At 37.1% G+C, this 27544-nt stretch overlaps 1 protein-coding gene across 1 annotated transcript in view; it reads left to right on the forward strand.

The window, feature by feature from the left end:
• Positions 1-1797: 1797 nt before the first annotated feature.
• septin12 (septin 12) overlaps positions 1798-27544 on the forward strand; it is a 114651-nt gene continuing 88904 nt past the window's right edge. Inside the window, exons 1-2 of the mRNA XM_056453544.1 lie at positions 1798-2073; positions 9637-10947. Of these exons, the coding sequence (XP_056309519.1) occupies positions 2019-2073; positions 9637-10947 (1366 nt within the window). The 5' untranslated portion in view covers positions 1798-2018. The remainder of the gene's footprint in view (positions 2074-9636; positions 10948-27544) is intronic.

The following is a 27544-nucleotide window of genomic DNA, read 5'->3' on the forward strand; positions in this document are numbered from 1 at the left end:
TTATTTAGTTTTTTGGGGGACATCTTAGTTGTTTTATGTTCTATCCACTGAAATTTGTAAAAAACAATTAAGTTAACTTAATCGATTTGTGTTGGGACAACATTTTTTCACAGTGCATGTCATTAAGGACATGGCTGCAGACAATTTCACATTAAACCACTAGAATTAACTTAATATAATTACGTATGAAAATGTAAAAATACATATATACATAGTTTTTCAAAAGTCCCATAAGTACAGCTGAGAAAGCTTAACTTGCTGCAATTTAAGAATACACATGCAATTAATAGATACGTCAGCTAATTGAGAAAAGATCTTCATCTCATATACATTAAAAAGCGCTGCATTTTCAAGCAACGCAAACAAACAAAATGTGCCTCATTTTCTCACAACACAAACAATTTACGAAAATGCGCTGCAACACATGCAAAAACAATGAAAATGTTTCAAGGGGACCCTAAAACATGACGGACAATCCTGTGCCATGACTATTGCTTAGTGAAGTTGTTGGTGATCTTTGAAATTAGAGTTTTTTTTGTTTTTAACATACTGATTCCCTTGTCTTTTGTGTTTTATCAGCCTAAATAACCATAAACTAAACAGCCAAGTCCCGGTCCGTCACGCTTTAGGGTCTCCTTGAAACATTACTGTTCTGTTCAGTGCTATTTGAAAGTGTTGTGAGAAAATGTAGCATGTTTTCGTAAATTGTTTGCATTGTGAGAAAATGCAGTGTGTTTTATTAATTTGTTTGCATTCTGTGAAAATGCGGTGCATTCTTTTTCACATGTGGAAGACCACCTTTTTTCAATTTGCTTTTTGTATTTGTAATTGAATGGGTTTTCTTAAATTGCAGAACTTTAAGCTCTCGCAGCCACCCTACATTTGTGCAAGAATGGGTGTTGTTAAGTTTTAGAACATCTTTGGTGAAAGGTTTTGATCAGCTTCAACTGTATAATGTATGAACAATGTTGCATTTATTTGGTCAAATATTAGTAAACTTATTTCCCAGTGATGGGTTGCAGCTGTAAGGGCATCCGCTGCGTAAAACATATGCTGGATAAGTTGCCAGTTCATTTCGCTGTGGCGACCCCGGATTAATAAAGGGGACTAAGCTGAAAAGAAAATGAATGAATGAATTTATTAATTTTATTAATTTAAATAAATAAATTTTCAATTTATTAATCAGTGGTTTCCTAAATCATTTATTTACCATTTAGGCTAAATAAAATTTTGGATTTGTAGTTTTATAATTTGCGTTATTATTTGAAACTGTTGTGTTTTACTTTTTTATTTTATTTAATTTTTTTACAGTTTGGCTACTTTTTAAGGATTCAAACACAAAATTACACTGTGACAACGTGCCCCTGGGATATCGTCAACCTAGTTATGAGTATAAAAAAGAAAGAAAGAAGAGACAACGAATGATTTAAAAAAGTCCGGTCGTTCTGTCCGAAAGAATCCAAAACAAATCTTGAAGTCCTGCTACTTCGCATACAAAGTGTATCATGGATAAATAATCTGCTTCTCAAGAAATCCACTTAGACGGAATCCCTCCTTCATATCATATCATATCTCTCGAGATAAGCAAAAAGCGTCGTCTACTATTAGGGGTGCGCATGTTGCCCAAAAACAAACAAAGTATTACAAACGAGCGGGACAAACTTGCCTTTTCCAGGTGTAGCCGCGGGGTGGAGTGAAGGGTGGAGACCTTCTTCGCCCATCACTCTATATTCGTAAGGGGGCAGGACTCGCTAGAGGAGGAGGAGGAGGTTTATCAGATGGCTTGTCTGCATTTGGATCTCTATTGAATCTGACGTGCTGCTCTACGCTGTCGGATGAGAAGCGACTCCCACCAAATTCGCAACTTTTCTTGTTGCATCACAAACCCGAAAATCGCTGGAGACACTTTGACTTGTTTGACAATCTTTTGAGAGGTTTTGTTTTGTTTCCCCCTGAAAGTTTATTACTTGTAATTGCGCGCCCCAGAGGCTGGAAGTTTTCCCTGGACTGAAGTCAGGATGTCAGATATCTCAGTCAATGACCATCTGGAGGGGATATTGTCTGATTTTGAGGGTAAGTACGCGCATTCATTCATTTATATAAGTCGTTTTGAAGCTATGAATCCTTGCGCAGTATAGCCTGCAAATATTAGGAATTTTAAGTATCTAAAACTTTTTAATGTATTTGACCACGTGTATGTTGAATAATGAAATGGAGAGACAAACATACATTATTTACTGTAAATGTATGACACTTTGAAATGTCTCTTTTGGTCTATTTTGGCTTGTACATTTTAAATCATGAAAACTAGAAATTAGTTTGATGTTATACTGTAAGGAGTACTTAGCAGATAAAAAATTTAAGAACTTTTAATTTAATTATAATGCATTTTAAAATAATCGGATTACAGTTTGGCTACTTTTTATGGATTACATGATTACATAATGGAAATATGTAATCTGAAAGACATCAGTCATGTTATGTCATCCCTTTTTTATCGAGCATGTTTGTTCATGTAATTGGTGATTCCCAATTTTTTGTTGCCTGAACCTCTTTTGACCTAAAATTATTATTATTTTTTTATTTCCCTTTAATGTTTTAGTGTTTTAAGACTTGTTTTACGGCATTTTCATGGTGTCAGAAAATGGGTCCATAATGTGCAGGTAAACACATACAGGGTCTTTGTTTTTATTTTATTTAAAATTTTATTTATCTATCCATCTATCTATCTATCTGTCTATCCTTAACAACTTACAAAAGTTGTTCAAAATTTGTGCAGTGAAAGATGTGCAGTGACATGATGTCAAAACATTCCACTGATGTTGTCCCAAAGCTTCATCACTTTACACTGCAGAATGTCAAGAACTATCTTCACAAACCCTCACCAATGCCGTGTCCACTATTGAATCTGACACACATTTCTAAGGAAGAGAGGCACCCTTTCCAATAGATCCGTCATGGACGGACACAGCAGGGACTGGAGAACAATAGTTTCTCTCAGTGTTTAGACAGGTGCTGATGTGAAGAGGAAAAACAAATTAGTTCAAGCACTCAGAATAAAGCACCATCTATTATTATATTTGTGTGCTTGCTGGAGACATGCTGCCTGAGGAAGCTCTTTTGCTGCCTTGGCAAAGTTGCAGAGCAGTTTGTCTTGTAGATGCTTCAGCAAAAACTCATTCTTGAGAAGACTGAGGCAATTACACATGATGACAGGGAAGACTGAGGTGTCTTATGCTAAGCAGTAAACAAACATCACTGGGTGTGTTCTTTACAGGCCTAAAATAGCACTACGGTCCTCAACATGTTAAACAAAATCATTTGGCATGCCAAAAACACTCTGCTTTTTTGTAAATGGGCTCATTTTACAAATCACCTAAAGTTAAACAGTTAAATTTTTTATCCATTAAGCCAATCTCTGGATCTCTGGTGAAGAGCACTTTTAGCTTAGCTTAGCATAAATTATTGAATCGAATTAGATCATTAGCATCTCGCTCAAAACATTTTTAAAAAGAGTTTTGAAGAGTTTTCTTTTTAGAGCATGACTTTTCTGTAGTTACATTGTTTACTAAGACTAACAGAAAATGAAACATTGCAAATTTCTTGCCTGATATGGTCTAAAAACAACAAATTTTCTTTAACTTCACTCTTAGTACATAATGTAACTAAAGGCTGATTTATACTTCTGCGTCAAGCGCAAGCGTATGCTTCAGTGAAGCCTTTGCGTGGTCGCATAGTCCTCGCTGTGGCTGATGCTGACTCACCTCCCAAAAAATGTAACTACACATCACAATGATGCGTAGCGCAAGCTCTGTAATTGGTCGGCTTGGAAGCACTGATGAGTGTGGGCGGGACCAAGAGTCTCAAACCTGTAGGATTGAGTATTTACAAGTGTCGAGTTCTGTGAAAAAGCTCTAGGTGGAAAGTTTTGTTTTGTGTTTACCTTATGATTAAAGTTGTTGCACATTCACTGGTTCCCGACTCAGATTGAGCGAGTTGTAGCTACTTGTACATTAAGCTAGCGTTTAGAAAAAACAAAACATCAGCGAAGAAACTCGACACAGAGGAACATAACATAAGCTACTGCCAGCTAGGATTTTGGAAGTCTTATTGCAGAGCAACACAAACAGCACGCAGAAGTATAAATGCATAGCAATGAGCAAGGTATGCGCTGTGGGTCATGCCGATCACTATGCAGAAGTATAAATCAGCCTTAATGGTCATGCTTTAAATAGGAAAATTATGATAATTCAATTATGAAATGAATTTTTTGTGTGAAATGGTAATAGTCAAATTCAATTGATTCATGCTAAGCTAAGCTAAAAGTGCTCCTGCCAAACCTGTAGATCGACTGAATAGATTAAAAATATTAAAACAATACTCTTTAACTCTAGGTGAGTTGTAAAATGAGCCTATTTACAAGAAAAATAATTGGAGTGTTTCTTTAAGCTCTTAATACGTGACAAGGTGAAATTGAATTTAACTGGAAAATGGGATTATGACTGTGCATGTCCTTCAAGTGTGAATGTGTTAAAAGACATGGTGTTTTTAGCCACTGTACAAGCCATGTGATTCCTATAGAAGATGCCACAATAGGGACATTACATTCTTTCTGCTTCACCTCAAACCAGCCAAAAGGGTCATTCCCGAACAAGAGACCAGTGTGCCGCCATGTGCTTGAGTGAAGATAGACAGAACTGCTGTTCATTCAGAGGAAAAACTCCTCTTGGAATGTTGTGGGATGTATAGTGAGATCCTTGGTTCTTTCATATGGCCGTTTGTGGCAAAGCGACTGTGAAATGCAGTCATTCGTGTCTTATCAGCAGAAGTTTAATTGTAGGCATGAACTTTTGCAATCCACAGAGATGGCTGTTCAGCGGGTGATGACGGATACATTTCCTGTAAATGTGAATGTGTGGAAATGAGGGAAAGGCAAATATGTCCAAAAGAACCAGTCAACTTTCCTGTGGTGTAATTTGAGACAGATCATTAGAGACGTCATATGCTGCATCTTGAGGCTACCGTTTTGATTAAGCAGATGCTTCTAAATCATGGTACTGTTTTATACTGAAGTCTTTATTAAAACAAAAGACTTGGATTTTCATTGCTTTTTCAGTCAATGCATTCCTCACAGCATTATGGAAGTCATAGAATAAAGATTGAGGAGATATAGGGGCCCTGGTAAAGCCTTGCGGGATAAGGGAGGCTAAGCTTGAAGGCCTCTATGAAATATCTATCTACTGTGTGTGTGTGTGTGTGCATGTGTGTGTGAATCCTTCTGGGAAGAGAAAAAAATGGACTTCTAAGTTAAGTTATTGAATTCTTGTGTGCATAAAATCACTCAACATGACACACAAATTGACCCTGAACTTCAACTCTAGAAATGTGGCATTTAAGGAAACACTTGACCTTCTGGTGTCATTCTGAGATGTTATCTGTTCTTTCTGCTTCAGCAAATACCGCTTCAAAGAATAGCTGCGGCAATGGCAAGCATTTTATATAGAATTTTATGCCAGTCATAGATACTTAATTGTTTGAGTTAAATCATAGAGGGCAATTACAGTAACTTGCCTCTTTTGCTTTGGCTGCATGTCAAAGACTCTTATGCATGCATACCTTCTAAATCCATTATGTGGCTGTTTCATAAAACCCTGATTATAACTTCATCTTTCCAGAGAATTTGTGTATAAATGGAGTAGGCATGGGCCGGTATAAGATTCTGAAGGTATGATAACCTTGGATAAAAATATCACGGTTTCACGGTATTGAGATTACTGCACTAAAATATGTGCTTTTTTAAATGTATGGGTAAAAAACTTCAACTTTTTTCCCATTTGAACACAATATATTTTATGTTAAGAAACATTTAAAATATTTTGAAACAGTAGCTAAACATGTCAGGCTAAATAATTCAAATGAATCATTGACTTCTGCTGTTTTCATTAGTTTCAAAAACACAGATTTGTTTTACAATTTAAAATGGCGTTGTTGGATGTCGTTTCTGCTGATGTCTTAAAATAAAAAAAATTAAAAATCTTACATATATCATTCGAACAGTATAGCACAAAATTTTGGTAGTTTTAAAACCTTGACTTTTCCAAACCGTGGTTTACCTTGATAACGGTCATCGTCCCATGCCTAAAATGGAGGTTTGTGGAGGTATTGTATTAAGTAGTATGTTTATATTTTCTTTTCTTTCTTGGTCTACTCCAAACAAAAGTGTATGAAAGGGTGACCTTTTGCCATTATTTAAAAGTACAGTACAATATAATTTCTGAGCTATTTATCTTGTATCAAATTCTACTAAAATCTGACAAGTTATAATCAGAAAGAAAGGGGAATCCAGGAGAGCACAAAGTGGCTCGGGCATGTTTTCTGTGTAATTCCCTGACAGTCGATACCACATATAGAGTATATGTGGAATGATGCCCATTAAATGCTTTTATCAGCCATGGGTACCTTTTTCACACTTGTTTTTCTCTTTATTCCTATTTGGAACATAAGATGCCCAATTTGAAATGGTAATGAAAGCGCACTGGTGTTGAATGGCCCATGCTGTTATATTAGATCAGGATGATAGAGAAGCTAAATTCAACTCAAAAGGCTAAAAAGGTGCATTAGAGAGTATCTGTAACTGTGTGAAAGTGTTTCATGGCCCCTCGGGGTGTAAAAGCAGTGCCTTATTCGCATCACTGCAATTCTGAAAATGGCAGCTCGGAATTCAGCTTCCAGATGTGCCTTTGCAGAGGTGGTCCAAGCAACGTCTGAGCTATGTGCTTAGGGTGGTGTTTCAAGGGGTCGTCTGAGAATACCTGTAAGGAATGTGATGTTGGGGGATGGAAAAGCACAACAGGCCTATACTTGCCCCCCTATCACCCCACCACCTACTGGCCGACGATGTGCTCTCACTATAGGTACATCTTTAAAACTTTCCCTATCAGAGATATCATGAAATGAAGCCATATTTATTATGGCATAATAAATTGCTAGTTGCACTTAAAGCTTTGACACAATCTACATTGTAAAAGCGCTATAGAAATAAAGGTGAATTGAACTGAATTGAATTTATGAGTCTATGAGCACAATCTGTATGGGATTATCTGAATTCTCATTGGTAGACATGCATGTATCAGTGAATGTATTGTGTCCTTCACAATCTCCCCAGGCTTTTTCTATTTACCTTGCAGCCCCTCGCCATAAACCTTAGGTCCAAAGTAGCATAGCTGCTAGTGTCATAAAACCATGCACTGCATGATCCTGAATGTATGTGAAACTTTATTAATCATGTTTCAGTAACCAAAAGAGAATCTGAGTCTGTGAGTTAGACAGTTTCAGGGGTCAAACAGTCCCAGTATATACTGAACCTAGTTAACAGAAAATTACAAAAGGGCCTAAAATGCACTAAATGAACGAATGTAAACAAATCCTTCCATGGGAAGCATAAAATCATCACAGAATGAATTAAGATCCATTCCTTTTACCCAAAAAGCCATAACATACAGCAGACAGTCTCGATCCAGAGGAGAAACAAGGCTCAGTGGTGAGGAAAAAGAGAGCACGGGGAAAAAGGAGCTTCTCAGGTTCCTCTCTTTTATCAGATTGTGCAGGCATTGTGCTGCTCCATGTGTTAACAGAGAGGATTAAACTGCGGCAAAGCTGTGAGAAAGAATATTGAACAGCACAGAGATGGTGCGCTCGGCTGCCAGCGTAATTATTTCCTGAGCATTTGACAGGGTGCCAGTAATTACCTGATACCGGCCCCTTTTTATCTCAGTCAAAGGGGAGTACAAGTTTACACTTGCATGTGCTGCACCGTAAAAAAAAAAAAAGCAGTTAGACTGTGCCACTTGGTTTGCTGTCCCTCCCTTGCATTGTGTCATTTCTTTCACTTTCTAAAACTGTAGTCAGTTAAAGAGTCTTTGCTAAATTGCACAAAGTGCCATTGTGAGAGAACGCACAGCAACTTTAACCTCTTCAACATTAAATCAAAAGGCACCCTAATGGTGTTCTTCTCATATTAAATTACTTCTGGGATGCTGCAGAGAATGACATTGCATGCAGAAGGGATGCACAGATGGACATGCCAAGGGACTTGCTGCTGAAATCTGATTAGACTTAAACTTTCACAGCTGTGCTGATGATGACAGCAAAGCTAAAACAAAGGGTCTGTGGTCTCCTCACTGTAAAAGACGGGGTTGTTCCTGCGTGAAATGTGATTTCATTTAGTGCCTGTAGTCTTCATGACTCTAATTGGTAGCATACTCTACAGGAAGACAGGCGGCCCCGGCTCCAGCCCTGCCCCATGCTGGGTGAAGATAAAATCAGAGCTGTTGGGCGAGATGCTATGATAGCTCCACACTGATATCTGCTTGTTTACACAAGGCAACACCTGAAGAGGCTTGAAAATCTCAAGGTTTGCTTGTGACGTCTTGTCATGGTACCTGGGTCTTTGATAAACCAAAGATGACATGTAGGCTGTGATAGACTGAAATGACACTCAATGGCATCACAGCATATACGGGGCCCACTGCCATCACAAGACATGATGATGTTTACATGAAATGCTCTAACTGCCACTTCTAATTGGGTCTGCCACAGAGCTGTTAGGACATTTGTACTGTTTGCCACTGGAATTCTCAGTCTTGGTGAAGGACTGTTGTAATCCAAGCCTTCAGCCACTGACACTGTGTCTTTGAATTGGCCCTTTGTGCTGAAGGAAAAGCCACTGCCTCTCACAAAGAGAAAAGGTCGGAAAGCACTGTTTGCCTTCAGCTTTGTGTTGCTGCTTCTGAGAATGAGGGGATTATACAGTGTCACCACAATTTACATGCTCCAGGTGTAGACTTACCGTTCCGTCTCACAAGAGACTGTTTGCACCATCTCTAACATTTCCTTGGCTGTTTTTATTTGACCACAAGTGCCATTATACTTTTAAAGTTGGTGTAGAATGATATGAAGATCTCACAACTCTTTTGATGTTGGTGGTGTTAAAATATTTTTAATAAAAAACATGGTTTTAATAGTCTAGTCTCAATATATTCATAACTATCTTAGTACTATTGAATTATTGACTAAATTCAGGCAGTCAAATTAGGTTTGTGTAGTGTGCAAATATTTCTGTGTGCCTTCTTCTACCACATCCCTGATGTCTTTTAGACTTACTAAACATAACCGAGGTGCTAGAATAAAGCATATCTGTTCGCAGTTGTTATATCACCCTCAGAGCAAGATTGCACAGACACCATTGTAATTATGGCTTGGCCCTTCAAAATCTGTCTGACAGGCGTCCATTCAGAGAGGGCTCCAGGCTGCCCTCACCGTGAAGTGTATCCTTTTAAGGTTTTAGTGCCTCTTTAAATCAAATACAGGAAATGACTGTCCTAGCTGATTTATTATTTCTATCATGAAAGAAGTTCAAAACTTTGATGTATGATCAGTATTATCAACAATTTAGGAAGGTATTATGTGAAAAATGATAGCCTAGTGTTTCGGGAACTGAATTTTCCCCTTTGGTTATTAGGTACAATTTAACATACCTCATTTTTTATGTGTCTTTTATTATTCATTGAGTCTTCAAGAGCCTCTTCACATGAACACTGAAAATTAATCAAATTTCTGTCTTCTTTCCTTCTACAGCTCTGAAGAGGTCCTTTGATATTGATGATGTGAATGAGATCCCTGCATTCTCCCCTACGTCTTCTGTCACATCTCCCATCAGCCCAAGTGCTATCCTCAACAAGACAAATGATGTGAGGATTCCTGGGAACCAGATGTCTCCTCCTTACCGCTCCAGGATTAGTATTAGCTGCAGTCCTGCCCAGAGCCCAGTTATGAAAAATAGAATGGTGTCCAGTCTCTCCTTCAACCGAGGGACAATGGGAAAGCCCACTATCAATGCCAACTCTGGTATCAACAGAGCTGCCTCTTTTCAAAACAAATTCAATCCTAATGGCTTCATTTCATCTTCAGGACCAGGAAGTGATAATGACAGTCTCCATAGCTCCTCTTCCAGTCTAGAGTACCAGGCCTCTTCTAAATTATGCTCCTACACAAGCCCTCCACAGAGCCCTGTAGGTGTCGGAGAGTTCAAGTCCCAGCGTTTAGGGAGCCCTGCCCTAAAAAAGTTCTCTTCCCATGGCAACATGTTCCACTCAGAGATGGAGGGTCCTCTGGTTATCCCAACTGAACCCATAGGTATTAGCCATGGCTCCATGCCTTCTCTGGAACTGCAGATGGAGACTGCAGGAATTAAACGAGTGATTTCCCCTGGATCACGATTCACAAATACAGGTCCACAGTGGAGCGCAAGTCCCTATAACACACAGAACAGCAGTACCTTTGCAAGGGACTCCCCTCTCAACAACCAGTCTCCTAGACCTAGAGATCCAGTTCGCCTAAACAAGTTCCCTCTTGACCTTGACAACCTGGTCTTCAAGTCTCAGACAGAATCTCTGGGGGCACCTAAACCACCTACAAGTTTTCAGATGAAATCCAACAGTCCCACTGTCTCTGCAAGTCCATGTGCATCTATCAGTAGCCTGGATAGCACTGATTTAACCATGGCACACAACAACAACAACAACCTCAATGAAAAGAGAGAGCCCATCACCCCTTCTGGAGCTATCCCAGTACCAAATATTAGTGAATCTCCTGTGCCGCTGTCTCCAGCCCAGACTCCTCAGTTTAACATGGTCTCAAAGCCCCAAGTGGTCCAGGTGGCCCCTGCCTCACCATTCCTATCAAGACAGATGGAGATCAGCAATGAAATAGATCAGAACGATATCCATGCCAAAGAGAGTGTGGGTTCCATATTACAGCGTATTGCCTCTTTTTCCAGAGTGGAAACTAAAGTGCCAGTGTCTGACCCAAGTCCTGTCATGCCCATAATGAATGGCATCAAGAAAGGCTCACCGGCAATACACTGCAAGGAGCTTAAGAGATTGGAAGGTAAGGTGTATTATTCTTGTTAGTTCAGTTCATTTTTCATAATAGCTAATCATCTGAATACTCGTGGAACGTTAAATAGAAGAACTCTGTCAATGCTAGATGGTCTGAGCAGTGGTAGATTTTTCTGTTGAGTGTTCACTTAAAATGGGAGGTATGCCCTTTGCAATGAATATGATTAGTTAAATAAACAGAACTGTGTGGGTCTAAAGGCAGCACTTTACTTGAAGTGCTGCTGTCATCACAGCTGTCTTTTCGCACCTTACTGACGTACTGTAGAAAAAAGGCTGTTGGGAGTCAGGGAAAAAGACAGAAAAGTCGAAATTCCTGGCATATCAACAAATAGTTGAGTACAAACAGTGATAACAGTTCAGGGGAGCCTGTCATCACTGCCTACCCAGTAAAGTGATCCCTGGCAGACATAGCTGAGTCGAATGCTGCCAGAGGCTACAGAATCAGCCTCTTATACAGTAAATTTCTCAGGTGTGTCATTCTCTGCTACCATGATCTCACCCAATCCACAGATGCCTGCTTTATTCACCTTTGGGATTAGTGCAATTTGGACAGGACTTGGAGTCTTGGCTCCATAATTATGTTCTTATGTATGGATTTACATAGCAATTGACTAATGAATTCAGAACTGAGTCTTGGTGATATCGAAGGTATCAAATAGTATAAAGCAAATATAGATGACATTCAACACCATGGTCATCACGTATTCAGCCATTTGGGGTGTCAAATTTGTACTAAGCTAGGGTATTGCTCTTTAAAAAAGATTTACATTTCATTTACATTTATTCATTTAGCAGATCCCAAAGAGTACAAAGTTGCTACTACTTGTTAGGGCTGCACGATTAATTGAAAAAAAGATCGCGATCTTGATTCGACCCTACACACGATCTTAATTCAGCTTTTCTATGATTCAGTCAATTATATTTTCAGTCAGGAGAGAAGCTTAAAGGTGGTCACACAAGTCTTCATATTGTTTTATATATGTTGCTCAACAACATGGACACCTCCAAATGGTGTTAAAAGTTCACATACTGTGTTTATAAGGTATAATTCACCCAAAAATGTCATTTCTGTCTTCATGTAATGACATTTGTGGCCGCGGAATCACACATGAGCTGACGCACTGTTTTTTTACTACCGAGAGGATGCTCACGTGCCCGCCAATAATGTCTACTTTAATGAACAGAACCTGCATAGGCTATGAATAACAGGTAATAAAGTTGCAAATAATGTTCAGGTATATCAAATCAAAGTGACGGCAAACTGAAACACTTTGTCAGTGGAAAAAATGGTCTAATATTGTTCTCATTGACAAATGACAAGCATAAAACTCAAACAAAATAATTCAACTCTAGAATTATGAATAAATATATTAATGTTATCACTTTACTGTGAATTAACAAACAGGACATATTTTAAGTGATTCTAAGTCTAAATAAAATTAATCATTTTAACCGCACAGTAGACCTACACATCAGCCTAATATTATTAGTGTTGTTTTACCATATGCTTGAAAAATAACATTAATAATATCCTACTCATATTAACCTTTATTTTACATCTACAGAATCGTGAGAAAATCGTCATCTTGATTTTAGGTAAAACTAAGGCCCAATCCCAATTCTACCTCTTAGCCCTTACCCCTACTCCACGTTTTGCGCGTGCATGCCAAGGGGTAGGGGTGTCCCAATTCTCTTTAGCTTGAAGGTGTAGGGCTAAGGGGAAGGGTTCGAATGAAGATTTTTCAGGACCACACTCGAAAACCAAGGGGTAAGAAAATTTCCCAGAATACACCTGCCACAACGGCAGTATTGCTGAATCTGGAAGTAAGGAGAATACTTATTTTTTGTCATTATTATGAATTTTATGACAAACAAACATATGTTTTAATATATTCATAACCGCGTTCATGTTTTATGTCAGGCTTTTTTTTTTAAAATGCAAAAAAAAAAACGCTAAATTTCGCGGTCTATAATCCCTATTAATAACTCCTGTACAGCAGTCCCACAACATTCTGACACTTGATGACACTCAAATACCCGGTCAGAAACGTTTAGCAGTTTAGCTTTTTACAGTCTCTGCTATAATGTTAATGTTGCGTTTGTGTTTATATAGATAAATATGGCCACTGTGTAAATACACAGTACAGTTACGATCTTATTGCCACGTTAGATCGTTATGTTAACATAACATATGCCTTCAGTGATTTCCTGAAGATAAATACCAAAAAAATAGCACAACTGTAATAACCACAGCAGTCGGATCTCACATGAAGCAAGAGATGACGATGACAAATGATGACGTGTACAGGTGCTGTAGCGCTGTCCCAGTTCTTAGGGGTACATTTTGAAGCCCTTCCCCTTAACCCTCGATTGTACGGGCCAAGTGGAAGGGGTAGGGGTACAAAAATAGAATTGGGATTGGGCCTAAATTTTAAGCCCTACTGCTTGTGCTAAAAAAAACTTGTACAGGGTTGTATAGTTAAAGCGAACATATTATGCTATTATGCCCCTTTTTACAAGATGTTAAATAATTGATGTCTATGTGTATGTGAGATTTCCGCTCAAAATTACCCACAAATAATGTTTTACAACATTTTAAACTTACCCTTAGGCATTGATCTAATTTGTGCTGTTTTGGTGACAGTCACTTTAAATTCAAATGAGATTATGCTTCTTTTAAAAAAAAGGTGGAGCTATAAATGCATTTGCATCAGCATAGCAGCAGACTCAAAACAAGACTAATGTTATCTCTGTGAAAAACTCAAAATATCAAAAGAAATGGCTCAGAAGGAGGTAGTCTATGGACCCAGCACAGCAGACACACAACGTCATAAGATGTTAATATTAGGTTAGAATTAGGTCACCAGCATCTAAAGACAATGTTATTTTGACGTTTAATAACAATGTGAAATGACGTTGATATTTGGTTGATTTTAGGTTGTGTTGGATAGTAACCAAAATCCAACGTCGTATTTACGCCAAATACTTATATTTATTCATCGGCTATTGCAACCAAAATCCAACATCTGATAGATGTCATAGTGGCAATGTCAACACAACGTCAATCTGTAACATCATTAGACGTTGATATATTGTTGTTTTTAGGTTGCGTTGGAAAGTGGACAAAATTTAACATCTGTCCGATGTTGGACATTGACGTCTGCCTGATGTTGAGTTCTGACGTCAACCCTATTTTCATTTCCAAACAAAATGATATTTCTTAAATTAGTAATAATTATAAGGGTGAGGTTAAATTTTTAAAATAAATGTTGATTGCTAACGTTAAGATAATTTTGGTTTGCTACACCTCTGGTAACATGTAAAAACGATAAAATAGTGATGTGCGTGTTGGATCCAGATAAACGACAATGTTTAATATTATGTGCCACAAACTGTAATTAAGTTAGATATTTTTGAGGCAAAAGGACATGTTGAGAGAGCTGTAGATATGAGTTGGGAAATCTTTGCCTCCGCATGTTGTATATTTGCTCCTTTCTGTTGTGTTTTTCCCTCCGCCTTCACTTCCTGGGGTCATGTTGCAGAGGGGAGAGGGGTGTATTTTCTGACCTGAGAAAACAGAGAGCATTGAACTGGAGGGAATCAGTGGGCGCCTGCAACTATGTTTGGACTCATTGATCCTACATGTGCAGCTTTTCTAGCAGTGCTGGTTTTGAGTCTCACAAGTAAGCTAACATCAGGGTGGGCGTCTTGACATCTGCACAGATCCCAGGCAGCCAACCCCCACGCTGAAACATCTCTGAAACATAAACATGACTTCATTTACACAGTGATTTACAATTTCCAATGTTAGGAAATGTGGCAAAATAGGTGCTGCCCCAGGCTTGTACCTCAGGCTGAACCATGCTGTTTTCTGTTTGTCAGATGGTTGAGCTTGAAAGGCTGCGCTGATGGGTTCGGATGAAACCGACTTCCCAGTGGTTGCATCACTGGAAGTCTGGGATGTGGGTGATGTTTGTGTCATGCTATCTGCTTCAGGCTGTGTTTTTCAGTGGTTCTGTGGTGTCTCCCCTCCACCCCCCCTCCCCCCCAATATATATATATATATATATATATATATATATATATATATATATATATATATATATATATATATATATATATATATATATATATATGTATATATATCTGGGAGCAATGTGTACAAATGTAGCGGATGTAGCCCTTTCAAAGACAATGGGAAATACCCACCCATGTTTTCATCATGTTCCATGAGCATTATTACTTGTTTTTATTTTTTGGAATGGGGATATATTTAGGCCTTACTTCATCCACCCATCATTGAGCTATATGTGGGCCCTGTTTCCTGTGATAACAACAGAAAAGATCATTCACTGCTGAGACCTAACACACGACACACTCCCAACTGTGTTTGCCGTCCTGGGACTGCAGGGCTTCCCAGTTCATTTAAGCTATTAAATAAAGAAGCTAATGTTAATCCTATAAGCCATCATATATCGTTATAATCCTTAAAAAAAGATAGTAGGGATAGTGGGATAGTGAAAGTGCTAAGACAAGTAAAAGAGATTCGTATCTTCATATTGTTTTATTGGTCAAAATCAGATGCTTTAAAATGTCTTAAAGAGATGGTTCACAAAAAAAGAGAAATTATGCCATGATTGTTCAAAACCAAAGTTTTTATGTATGTTGCTTTTGAACATGAAAAAAGATATTTTGAAACCTGTAATCATTCTTAGTACATCCTTAGTACAGAAGAAAATACTATGGGATAGGGCTGCAAAATATATTGTTTCAGCATCAATATCGCAATGTGCGAGTCACGTCTCAAGTGAACTTCAAGTGAAAGTTTATTGGCGACGCAGTGGCACAGTAGGTAGTGCTGCCGCCTCACAGCAAGAAGGTTACTGGTTCGAGCCTCGGCTGGGTCAGTTGGTGTTTCTGTGTGGAGTTTGCATGTTCTCCCCGTATTCAGATGGGTTTCCTCCGGTTGCTTTGGTTTTTCCCACAGTCCAAAGACAAGCAGTACAGGTGAACTGGGTAGGCTAAATTGTCTGCAGTGTATGAAATACAAGCTGAAATGGTTGAAATGGCATTTATATCATAATATATATTGCAGTGAATTAAATATTGCAATGTCAGTTTTTTCCAATATCGTGCAACCCCACTATGGAAGTTATTGATACAGGTTTCTAACATTGTTGAAAATCTATTATTTTATATACACACACATATTTTATAGACACACACATATTTTATAGACACACAAAACTCAAACTAGTAAAGGATGGCACAATTGTAATTTTGGGTGAACTATACCTTTTTATAATTGATTCAATGTTGAGTGTGTGATTTCCACATCATAAGCATCACTGAATTTCATTTTGAGACCTAATGGCAGGTTTTAACAAACATTTTTTTACATCTTCTATTGGCAAAACCAAACCAATGACCCAGCCCCCAGATTGACATCATTGGTTGAGTATTACTAATTTGTTGCCGGTACTGTGGGAATCATAGATATGACTTGATAGCTCAGCACCAAAAAGAATTGCAAAATATAATGTCAAATTTTAAAAGTGAATGTTTCTCATCTTCTATATTGGCCAACCAAAAAGATAGCCCAGCCTCCAAAATCAACTTGGTTGAGCCAGTGTTGCTATGCTGGGCTGGTCGGAATTCTCAAATAAGCAGAGCAATGTTTTGAATGGCAGTACAGAGCCACTGTGTGTTTTTTACACCTTTTAAAAGCTCATATTGCTTACTTTAGTTTGTCTATACAATAAGCTGGCATTAAAGAAAATATTGTAACCCCAAAAAGTACAGTTTTGATCTAAGAATTTGTCTTGTTGTTGGACACTTATGATTGAAAGGCATTTTGCCTTTTGTGCAGACTTTGATGCACATGTTTTATGCTTTTTGTTCCTTTGTTCTTCACTTTTATTGAAGTCTAACACTAATATACACTACCTTACAAAAGTCTTGTCACCTATCCAAGTTTGGGGAACAACAAATAATAACTTGATTATAAGCTACTTCTGATATCAAATTATCAACTAGAAGTCAAGACGAAGGCCTCTAGATAACGCTTTTTTTACCTAAATAAAATGTGATTATGTGGAAAATCATGATGCAGTGGAAATGAATTAATATTGTGTATGACCCCCATGAGCTTGGATGACTGCATCCATACATCTCTACAATGACTCAAATAACTTATTAATAAAGTTATCTGGAATGGAAAAGTAAGCGTTCTTGCAGGACTCCAAGAGTTCTTCAGGATTCATCCTCAATGCCTCCTCCTTCATCTTACACAGACATGCTCAATAATATTCAAGTCTGATGACTTGGCTGGCCAATCCTGGAGCACCTTGGCCTTCTTTGCTTTCAGGAACTTTGACGTGGATGCTGAAGTATGAGAAGTAGCGCTATCCTGCTGAAGAAGTTGCTCAATCCTGTGGTTTGTAATGTAATGAGCAGCACAAATGTGTTGAGACCTCATGCTGTTGATGTTGCCATCAACTCTGCAGACCTCTCACACACCCTCATAATGAATGTAACCCCAAATCATGATATTTCCTTCACCAAATTTGACTGATGTGAGAATATTGGGTCTATGAGGGTTTCAATAGGTCTTCTGCAGTATTTGTGATGATTTGGATGCAGTTCAAAAAATCGACCTTCTCACACTTTTCCAAGTGATCAACTAGAAGTAATAATTTTTTTGCTCTTACAACTAAATTGACAACAATACTTTTGTCAGGTAGTGTAGATATATAGGAAGTCTCGTAAAAGTCATGTTACAACTGGCTGTAAAAACGAATGTTCTGCTAATGCATGTTAGCTGCTTAAATTATTGTTTTGCTATCACTCCCTTCTGCTCCGAGATGTTTTGCTACTAAAAAAAAAACACGACAACAAAAACAGCCAAAGGGCCTTCATACACTCTCTCCCTCTAACAGATAGATAAAGAGGGAGAGTGAGTCAAATCATCTTTGAAGCTGCTCATAAATACAACAAGACCTCCAGAACAGACGATGGATTCTCTTCTGAAACCACCACAGCTACTTATGTGGTAAAATAAAGCATGTCTGCAGTCTGCTGATGTGCTGATGAGTTGTTTCTTTTCATCGCAGTGACCTTAGAAGTTCCTCACATATCCGGAGTGTAAAATTCCATTAACCTCGCTATTTTTTCATATCAGTCAAAGTGCTGCTTTCTGCATTTTTACAGTATTGAAATCCAGTCTAAATGATTTTTTCTTTCTCTCTCTCGCTCTCTCTCTCGATACAAGTCTTTCTATCCTTGCTCCCCCATCTCCTAGGTCTTGGCTTCATGTCTCCACATGTCTGATGAAGGCTGAAAGCTCTTTGCTCTCTTTTACAGCACAATTTATTCTGGATCTAATGACAATGATTTAGGGAATAAATTCTTCCCAAGCAGATGTTTAAGGCCACCCTCCCATTATCCCCTCCAGCTTAGAAAGAGAACAAGAGAATGCCTGGCTTTGTACAAGTCGTTGATCGCCTTTCTTTAAGTTTAGTGTTTTTAAATGGACGTGGTTCATAGAGAAAGAGTGACATTTTATATAGTCAATTGAAGTCTTCTGTACTTTTTTTCTGTTTTAGTCTGTTTATGCTCCATTTTTGTGCCATTTCTAATCGTATCACAGCTTCTTTTGTATTGTGAAGGAAATGTGTTTCCTTAGCAGATAAGACAACATTAACAAGCAGCAGTATTCTTATCTTGGGCCCATAGAGGTGGGTCAGTAATGGGATCGACTTGCCTGTTTACCAGGACATTTATCCGTGTGTGAACCTGGTGCTCTCCTGAGAAAGATTTGGATATGTCTTCTCCCCATTTAGCATAATTTAGCTTGCTGTCATCTGTGATTTATTACCTGTGCATGCTGTCTGAGGCTGTGGAGGGATGAGCAGTGTTTGAGCGGCATTGTGTGTGCGTGTTGCCATTCCACAACAACCTAGTATTAAGTCTAGCGGCGCTTGTTTTTTTCTTCGCAAATTACCATAGCAACCTTCAGGTGCTCTGTAATGTTTATTTCACGTGCAAAGGTATTGCCTGTGAGTGAGTACAGTTGAACATGATAGCACTCATTTCCATGAAAGGAAAATATGCCCCTCTGGGTCACATTTGACCTCATCTTAATCCTCCAAGCAAGCAAAGTCAATGTTGATAACTGAAGGATAAGCTTTTAAATCTAGTGTATGCCCTCACATTCATCAGCTGCATTTAAAAAGGGTCGAAGAAGAAGGCAAATCCACGTTTTAAGGAGAAATTGCTTGAGATAACAGGTCATCCAGTTTAAGGCATGAAGATTAAACTTGGTCGTGATCGACATTCTTCACAGAATAAGTCTGCGCAGAATCTGCTGCCGGAGATTCTCCACAGAATTCACATCATTCATAAAGGTCTAATAAAGGCATGTCCCTTAGAGGGGTGCTCCTGAAATATTTGGGCTAATTTTTTTACTGCTTAGAGCGGCTGTGCCATCAATTGCGAAAAACCCTTGGTTTAAAAGATGCAACAGTACTTTTTATTTCTGGCTGGTATTATTAAGCTGATCATTATTTTCATGTTAAGGTGGATGTTAAAATTATAAACACTTTGCAATGAGGTAACATTAGTTAATATTAGTTAGTCATTTAACAATAACCACTAGTGAGAAATGCATTTTTTATAGTGTTTATACATTCTTAGTCTTTAAAAATATTTCATCTCTCAAAAGTTCATGGTGTACATTGTTGATTTTTAAAACAATAGAAGAGTTTAGGTCAAGTTTATTTAAATAAACCATGTTGCTCAAATGACTAATGCATTTATTATAAAGGGATAAAAGTCAAGACATCTTGTAGCAATTTTTAAAGGAGTGGTCCACTACGATATCATATTTTAAACTTCAGTTGATGTGTAATGTAGCTGTGTGAACATAAACAACATCTCTGAATGTAATATGCTCAAAGTTCAATGCAAAGGAAGACATTGGCTTTTACAGAGTTAGCCTAGCAAAGCCTATAGTGAACGAAGTTTGAGGACTATAAAAAAATACATTTGGGTTAGTGAGATCACAAACGTTACAGGTTATGCACATTCACCACGCGCAGCAAAGGGGCGTGGCCAGAGGCACTGTAATGTTATAGCAGAGAAAGCTAAAATGGCGTCCAAATGCTGCTATTTCCAGCTTGTTCTGTTTCTGTATTTGGGCTTCCAAAGGACACGACTCAAACTGAGAAGTGCTTACAGTTTAATTTTAATTATGTTCCAGAGAATTAATAAAAATATATATATTTAGCATTTGACAAAGGACAACTTCCAGAATCTCCTGTAAGTATATGTATTTGTTAAAATTGATCTATTACATGCATATTGTCTAGCGTTAATGGTATGTTGTAAGAAAGACGCAAACAGAGATGTAAACAACCGGAAATACTGTATTTATATTTATCAGTCAAACTGCTGTAAACACCCACAGTCTCCAGCAGCACTGCAGTGTCTCTCTATGCGGCTGCTTTCCCTGCATTCTACATCACAAATAACAAACTCGTAAAAGATATGTGAATGTTTCATTTTACTTAAATATGCTTATTTTGAATATATGTGAAAGACACTTGTCAGATTTTATTTTAGAGAGCAGACATGAAGTTCAGCTGTGTGTCTGTCTGATTCATACTCAAACTGATACGGCTTACAGCTACTCTGACTAACAGTAGTATTTACAGAGTAGAGGCAAAGCTGGTAGGGCCGTGACGCTTTTCCTGGTGACATGGAGCTGATCAGCGAATCACATCACATTACGTTAGCTAACCAATCAGAGCCTCTTGGGGACAGACTTTTCAAAGGAACTAAGAAATATGACAGTTTTTTGTTCATGTTAGCAGAGTCGCTGTATGTAACTAAAGATATATATCCTACAAATGTATATATAATACAAATGAAGCATGAGCACACAATGCTTTATTCTTATAAACACAACCAAGACTTAAAAATACACTCTGGACCACCTCTTTAATGATATATTTGTTCAAATAAAATACAATTCACGCAAATGAAAATTATCCCATCATTTATTCCACAACTTGTTCCAAACCTATTTGAGTTTTTTTTTATTGAACACAAAGCAAGATATACTGAAGAAGGTTATGAAATGACTGTCATTTCCATTGTATTTTTTGTTTTTATTATGGATTCCAGTGGCTGCTTTCAACATTCGTCACAATATCTTGTTTTGTGTTTAACAGAAGAAAAGAAATTAGGTGAACTATTGCTTTAACCTAACAATACTGCAAAAGCATTCATTAAAATTAGTTAATGGAGTTGGGCTAACATAAGCTAACAATGAATGGTTAATAATTTACATTTATATTTAGTCATTTAGCAGACGATTTTTTCCAAAGCGACTTACGATTGAGGAGGTATTGAGCAATTCAACAAGAAGAGGCAATACAAACGAGAAGTGTTATTTACTTGAGAACTTGTTTGTGCTCAGAGATGTTAGTGCTAGAGTAAGAGTTGTTTTAAGAGAGAGGGAGAGAAAGAGAGAAAGTACTTCAATAGGTGCTTTTGGTATTATTCACCACGGTTTAGCTGTTCTTAGAAGAGATAGGTTTGGAGTTGTCATTTGAAGGATACCAGTGTATCAGCAATCTGAATTGTGAATGGGAAGATCATTCCACCAGCGTTGAACATTGAATGAAAAGGTTTTTTAAAGTAACTTACAGCCTCTCTGTGGTGCTCCCACTCCGACCAGAGGCTCCTGGAGGTGGGTGTAGACCTTTTGCAGCAGATGGAGGTAAAAGGGGGAAGTGCCAGTGGCTGTCCTGTAAGCAAGCATCTGTGATTTGAACTTGATTCGAGCTTCAACCGGTAAACAATGCAGAGAGATTTATCTATAGAATAAATCCAAGAATACATAAAATTAGAATGATTTCATATGACGATGAAGATTCGATTAATCACTGCTGAATATTAATATACATCCCCACAAATATAATAGATATATAATAATATTAATAAGATATATTTACATACAGTTGAAGTCAGAATTATTAGCCCTCCTTTGAATTTTTTTTCTTTTTTTAATATTTTCAAATGATGTTTAACAGAGCAAGGAAATTTTCACAGTATGTCTGATAATAATTTTTCTTCTGGAGAAAGTCTTATTTGTTTTATTTCGGCTAGAATAAAAGCAGTTTTCAATTTTTTTAAAAACATTTTAAGGTCAATATTATTAGCCCCCTTAGGCAATATTTTTTTCTCTCTCTCTCTCTCTCTCTCTCTCTATATATATATATATATATATATATATATATATATATATATATATATATATATATATATATATATACATATATATACATATATATATATATATACATATATGGAATAATTTATTAATAGCTGTATTGTTTAATCCATAAGGAGAAAAAATCGTAACCTCAAACTTTTGAATAATACTGTAAAAAAAGAGGTAATAAAGTGCACAAATACTGCTTTATATCAGCAGTTCACATATGCCGATACATTTCTTGTCGTAATATTGATTATTCAGGAATCATTTTTGGGTCATATTAGATATTCAAATGTCAATGAGGTCAAGACAGCTGCTTGGGGGGCTTCACAACTGATCAGTAAAATGAGGTGGTATGGGAGAAAAATAGGTAATTGGGTGGGATTAATTAATTCTTAGTGGAAAAATATTTCCACCCTGAGGCAAGAATGCACATATCATGAGTTCAGTTGTGCTGACAGTCTGTGCAGGGAGCTGGACCTGTTGAGCTGAACACAATACGGTGATAACAGCACAGGACAGGTTTTATTAACCCGATATTGTGGATGCAAAGGTTCTCTTGAAGTTTTTTCTTACACTCTAGACAGAAGGATCTTTGTTAAATCTGGCTTGCTTCCCAAACAAATAATGCCACAAGCACTTAAGAGTGACATTAGTTATACTGACAATGTTGTTCAGTTGTGGTTTTTGTATTCATGAATAATTTGAATAAGGTCTCAGTGGAGCACAAACGAACTTCTTTCACTGGGTTTATCTGGATAATCTAGCTTTTTTAACAAAGTAAGTTTTTTGTTTTCAAGTAAACTTTCTTTTTGACAGTGTTAGACAACGCTAAAGCAGCTGTTGACCTAATATCTGTTTGCAAAAGATTTGCTGTCAGTTAACACTCCCGTTGACTTACTGTCAAAAATTGCCTGTAACCATTTTAACAAAAAAAAAAAAAATCTATACTTTGTTGTTTTTTAAAAGGTTTAAGGATTTTTATTTTTAATCTAAAATTCCAACATTAGAAAAACTTTTACTTTAGTCAAAATCAAGTGTTAATTTTGACTGATGAATGATTATTTCAGTTTATATATTTTACAACAAGGAACAGTGTACATAAATCAGTTCAATAAAATTCATCTTTATTTGTATAGCACTTTTACAATGTAGATTGGGTCAGAGCAGCTTAATATGGAAGTTCTAGTAATTTGAAACTGAGTCAGTCCAGTTTTCAGAGAAATTCAGTTTAGTTCAGTTAAGTTAAATTTAAATTTTATTGCTGAAAGTCCAAACACTGAAGAGCAAATCAATCGGTGTGCAGTTCCACAGGTTCCAAACCAAACAAGCCAGTGGTGACAGTGGAGAGGAACAAACTTCACCAATTGATGAAAGTGAAGGAATAAAACTCAAGAGAAACCAGGCTCAGTTGGGTACGACCATTTCTCCTTTGGCCAAACTTCTTGTGCAGAGCTGCAGTCTAGGCGACGGAGGCTGGAGAAATGCTGGGCGAAGCTGCAGGTGTGAGTAGGTCACCAGGTGTCCTGGCTGGCCAACAGTATCAATGCGGAGACTAGTCTGCTCTCCACTCCTCCCTGACCACCATAGCATCTGCTCAGGATATGGCCTGGTCCAGGATTATGGAGACCTCGGGATAAGGAAAAACAGACTAACATTGTTGTAAGCAGACACTGAGAGCAGACTTGTGGATCCAAATGCAGTTTATCAATCGTGGTCGTACAGGCAAGGGTAATGAACAGGAGCAAAACAGTATCAAAACGGGAGTCTAATAATCAAGGTCATTTTACAGGAGAGAGATCAGACTAGGTGGCGGAGAATCAGAACGAGGAACAAGGCTAGGATCAAAACACAGGAAAACAAATTATGAGAAACACTTTGGAATGTTTATGCTATAAACAAGAGTCGGCAATGTGTGGATGAAGGTGAGGTGTCATAATAGTCTTGTAATCAGTGTAGATGAGCAGCAGCTGTGTCTGTGTGCGAGTTTCCAGATTATTGTCGGCTGTTGCAGGAGTTGATGAGTGCAGGGGTTTCTGGGAGTTGAAGTTTGTTCAGCAGTAATTTCACATATAGAAAACCCCGCTGACGCTTGCTACAAACTACAGGAAGTGGTCGCCAGTGGAGACACCACTGGCAATCACAACAAACATAAGCGTAGATGCAAAAGCATTCCTCAAGAACGTAAATGTACCCAAATTAGCCCAAAGACTAGTTGGTAGTCCCTTTGCCAGATGTTAAAGATCTAAAGATAACAATAAAAATACAAATTCAATCTATCAACAAAAACCAAATGGACAACAAAAAAAAAAACATAACAATAACAAAAAATAAACATTTTTTTTAATCTAAAATTGTAGGTGCTTGTTTATATAATAATTCCAGAGCTTTTTCAAACTAGATTTTGTGTTAGACCATATTATGAGACAATAGTTGATATGAGAGAAGATCATAGAATTTAATAAATACATTTTGCAGCCTTATTTGATAAATTATTTCTAATTAACCTAAAATTAACTATATTAAATTTTACATTGATGCATACGTCTTTTTTAATGTGTTTTAAACCAAGACAGGAGTCCAGATAACCCTCCAGGTATTTATATTCTGAAACAACTTGAGCGTTCTCTCCTGAGATTGAAACATTCTTTTTAACATTGATGAAATACTGCACTCTGATGTGGGAAAACCTAAGCATTCACTGGTTATGTGATGAATTATGAGGTTGTTTTGTTGTGTAAAATAGATTTGAGGGTAGTAGAAGTTAAAATTTACTGCTTTATTTTAGAGGTTTGGTGTAGGTGGGTAATTTTTAAGACACATGGAATATGCAGAATTTTGAGAGCATAATAAGGAAAGGTATATTGTCTTCAATAGCCAGTCTGCTAATGGGCTGTAGGCTGATTCCAAACATGTGACAGGGAGTGAACACATCATTCAGGTCTTTGGACAGAACTGCTGATTTAGAAAGTGCCAGCAGTAATGCATGGCAGCTGGTTTGGGGTGTTTTCGATCTATCTGTGTTTTTGCTCTGGCAAACGGGCCTGGTGGTGGAGTGCGAGGAGGGAGGATCTGTTTGGAGTTTATGATTTAACATGAGGGAAAAACCTGTTTCTGTTGAGAATTTACTTTGAGGCTTCTTAGGTCTTACAAAGATGTAATTACTCAGGGAATATCAACAATCTGACGGCCCGTGTCTAATATATTTTCTTGGGATACACAAATAGATTATAGTTGTTTTAAAAGGATTTTATTTATGAGAGGCTGCACACATTGATAGTGTTGCAAAATACTGTCTCGGAGACCTGACTTAAGGAAATAGTTCTGACTCAAGTTATTATAAGCCAGTGATCCTTTCCGAGTTGGAAAACCAAGAAATCATCAGTAAATATTGAAAGATTTTTAGCTCACACAAAGCTATTGTACCCACTGACGCCAACCTGATTTTACCAAGTAGGACATGTTCCTGGATTAACATCTATGTTGATCCTGGAACAACATTCCAATCAGAATTAAGGGATATGTTTACCGTTTATGTTAAGTTTAGACTTACGATTGGGTTTATGGACTTCTACATGATTGCTATCCAACTATTATTCCCCTCTGATTTTGGGAATAATTTACATTTATGGTTTGGTTTAGGGATAGGGATTAGGTATGGATAACATTTTCAAAAAAATAAAAACTATGTTCCAGGATCAACATAAACGGCATCGTACTTGGCAAAATCATGGCGGAATTTCTGGAATATCATGGAATTTTAAAATGTCTCTTCAAGACATTGAAGGTCATGGGGTTTTATATACATATACGCATTGTGTCATTGAATATTTTGGATTTTTGTTTTTCATTTGAAATTTTAGCTCCCATGTAACAATTAATTAATAATAATAAATAATCAAGTTTTTCACATTTTTAAAGCTTTATTCCACGTTTTGACTATTGTTATGACTTGACTAATTATCACTGCCATTTTCTCATTTATCAACTGGCAATTAATGAAGTCTCCAAGATGTTTCTGTAAAAAACTGCCTTTTTGAACAGCTCTTCCTGGATTTTGCAGCATTTATTTTTAAATTTTCAAAACAGTTTGACAAAAAATTATAAAAATGACACTAAATGGTCAAAATAAACAAAACCGTTTAATTTTCTTCAGCATTATCTTTAGAAAAATAATGTTAAAATGTCAAATCTTAGTGAATGATACAACAAATATAGTCTAAAGCTGGTCACATACCTAAGGAGAATCACAGCAACCCGCCATGTCTATTACATCTGGAGGTATTGCACACTGGATGAGCATTGTCCATAGGGAAATAAAATGTTACTTGACATAAAAGAATGCAGATGGTATGGCTGCACGATATTGGAAAATTTTGATATTGCAATATTTTATTTTTCTGCAACAAATATTACGATGAATACAGTTTCAGAAGATAGTTTGAATAGCTTTATTTGATGGTTTTCTAGGGAATCTAACAGTATTTAGGTAGAGAAATCGAATAATCACAATGCACAATTTGTCTCGTTAGTAGTCCAAATGTATGAAAAAACATTCTTAGGCCAAGTTAAAATGTTTAGTTTTCACCATCAGAAGAAATAAGTGAACAGTTGTTTTGCTTGGAAATTATCTGAAATTATCTGCCTGTGAGGTAAGTGAAATAATCTTGTTTTTGCTTTGAAATGTAGATATTTGGACTTGTAGATATTTGAAATGTAGCTATTTTGTCTAGAAACAAGACAAAAATTCTAAGTAAGAAATGTTTTTTTTTTTTGTTTAAATCAATCATATATATTCAATATAAATAAAATGATTAAATACAATTCTGTGGCTCCTCAACTGTAATTCAGACTGGACATTGTATGCTGAAACAATATATTGTGCAACCCTAGCGGATGGCATGAAAGGGATTTGAACTGTGAAAAAGCAAGCTCCTCTAAATTTTAAGTCATTAGAGTGGGAACCCTGTATTGTATAGCTTCATTAAACTTGAATAGTGCCCTATGTAAAAGGTATATATAAGATATATGATAAAAAAAGATTAAAATGGCAAACAATAATCTTCATAGAAAGCATCAATTGAACAAACTCAGTCGTAATAACCGTCATAATGACTTTATTTAGAATATTTGGGGAAATTTTTATGGTTACCTACATATTCTTTTGATGAAAGATCCATTACAGGTGTGGAATGATACCAGGGAGAGTAAATGATGACGTACTTGTTTTTTTGAGTGAACTATCCCTTTTTTTCCTACTTCTTTTTTTAATGCTCATTGTGCAGGGGATAATGTATATCCAGCT

The sequence above is a fragment of the Danio aesculapii genome, chromosome 3, assembly GCF_903798145.1.
Source record: "Danio aesculapii chromosome 3, fDanAes4.1, whole genome shotgun sequence".
Lineage (NCBI taxonomy): Eukaryota > Metazoa > Chordata > Actinopteri > Cypriniformes > Danionidae > Danio > Danio aesculapii.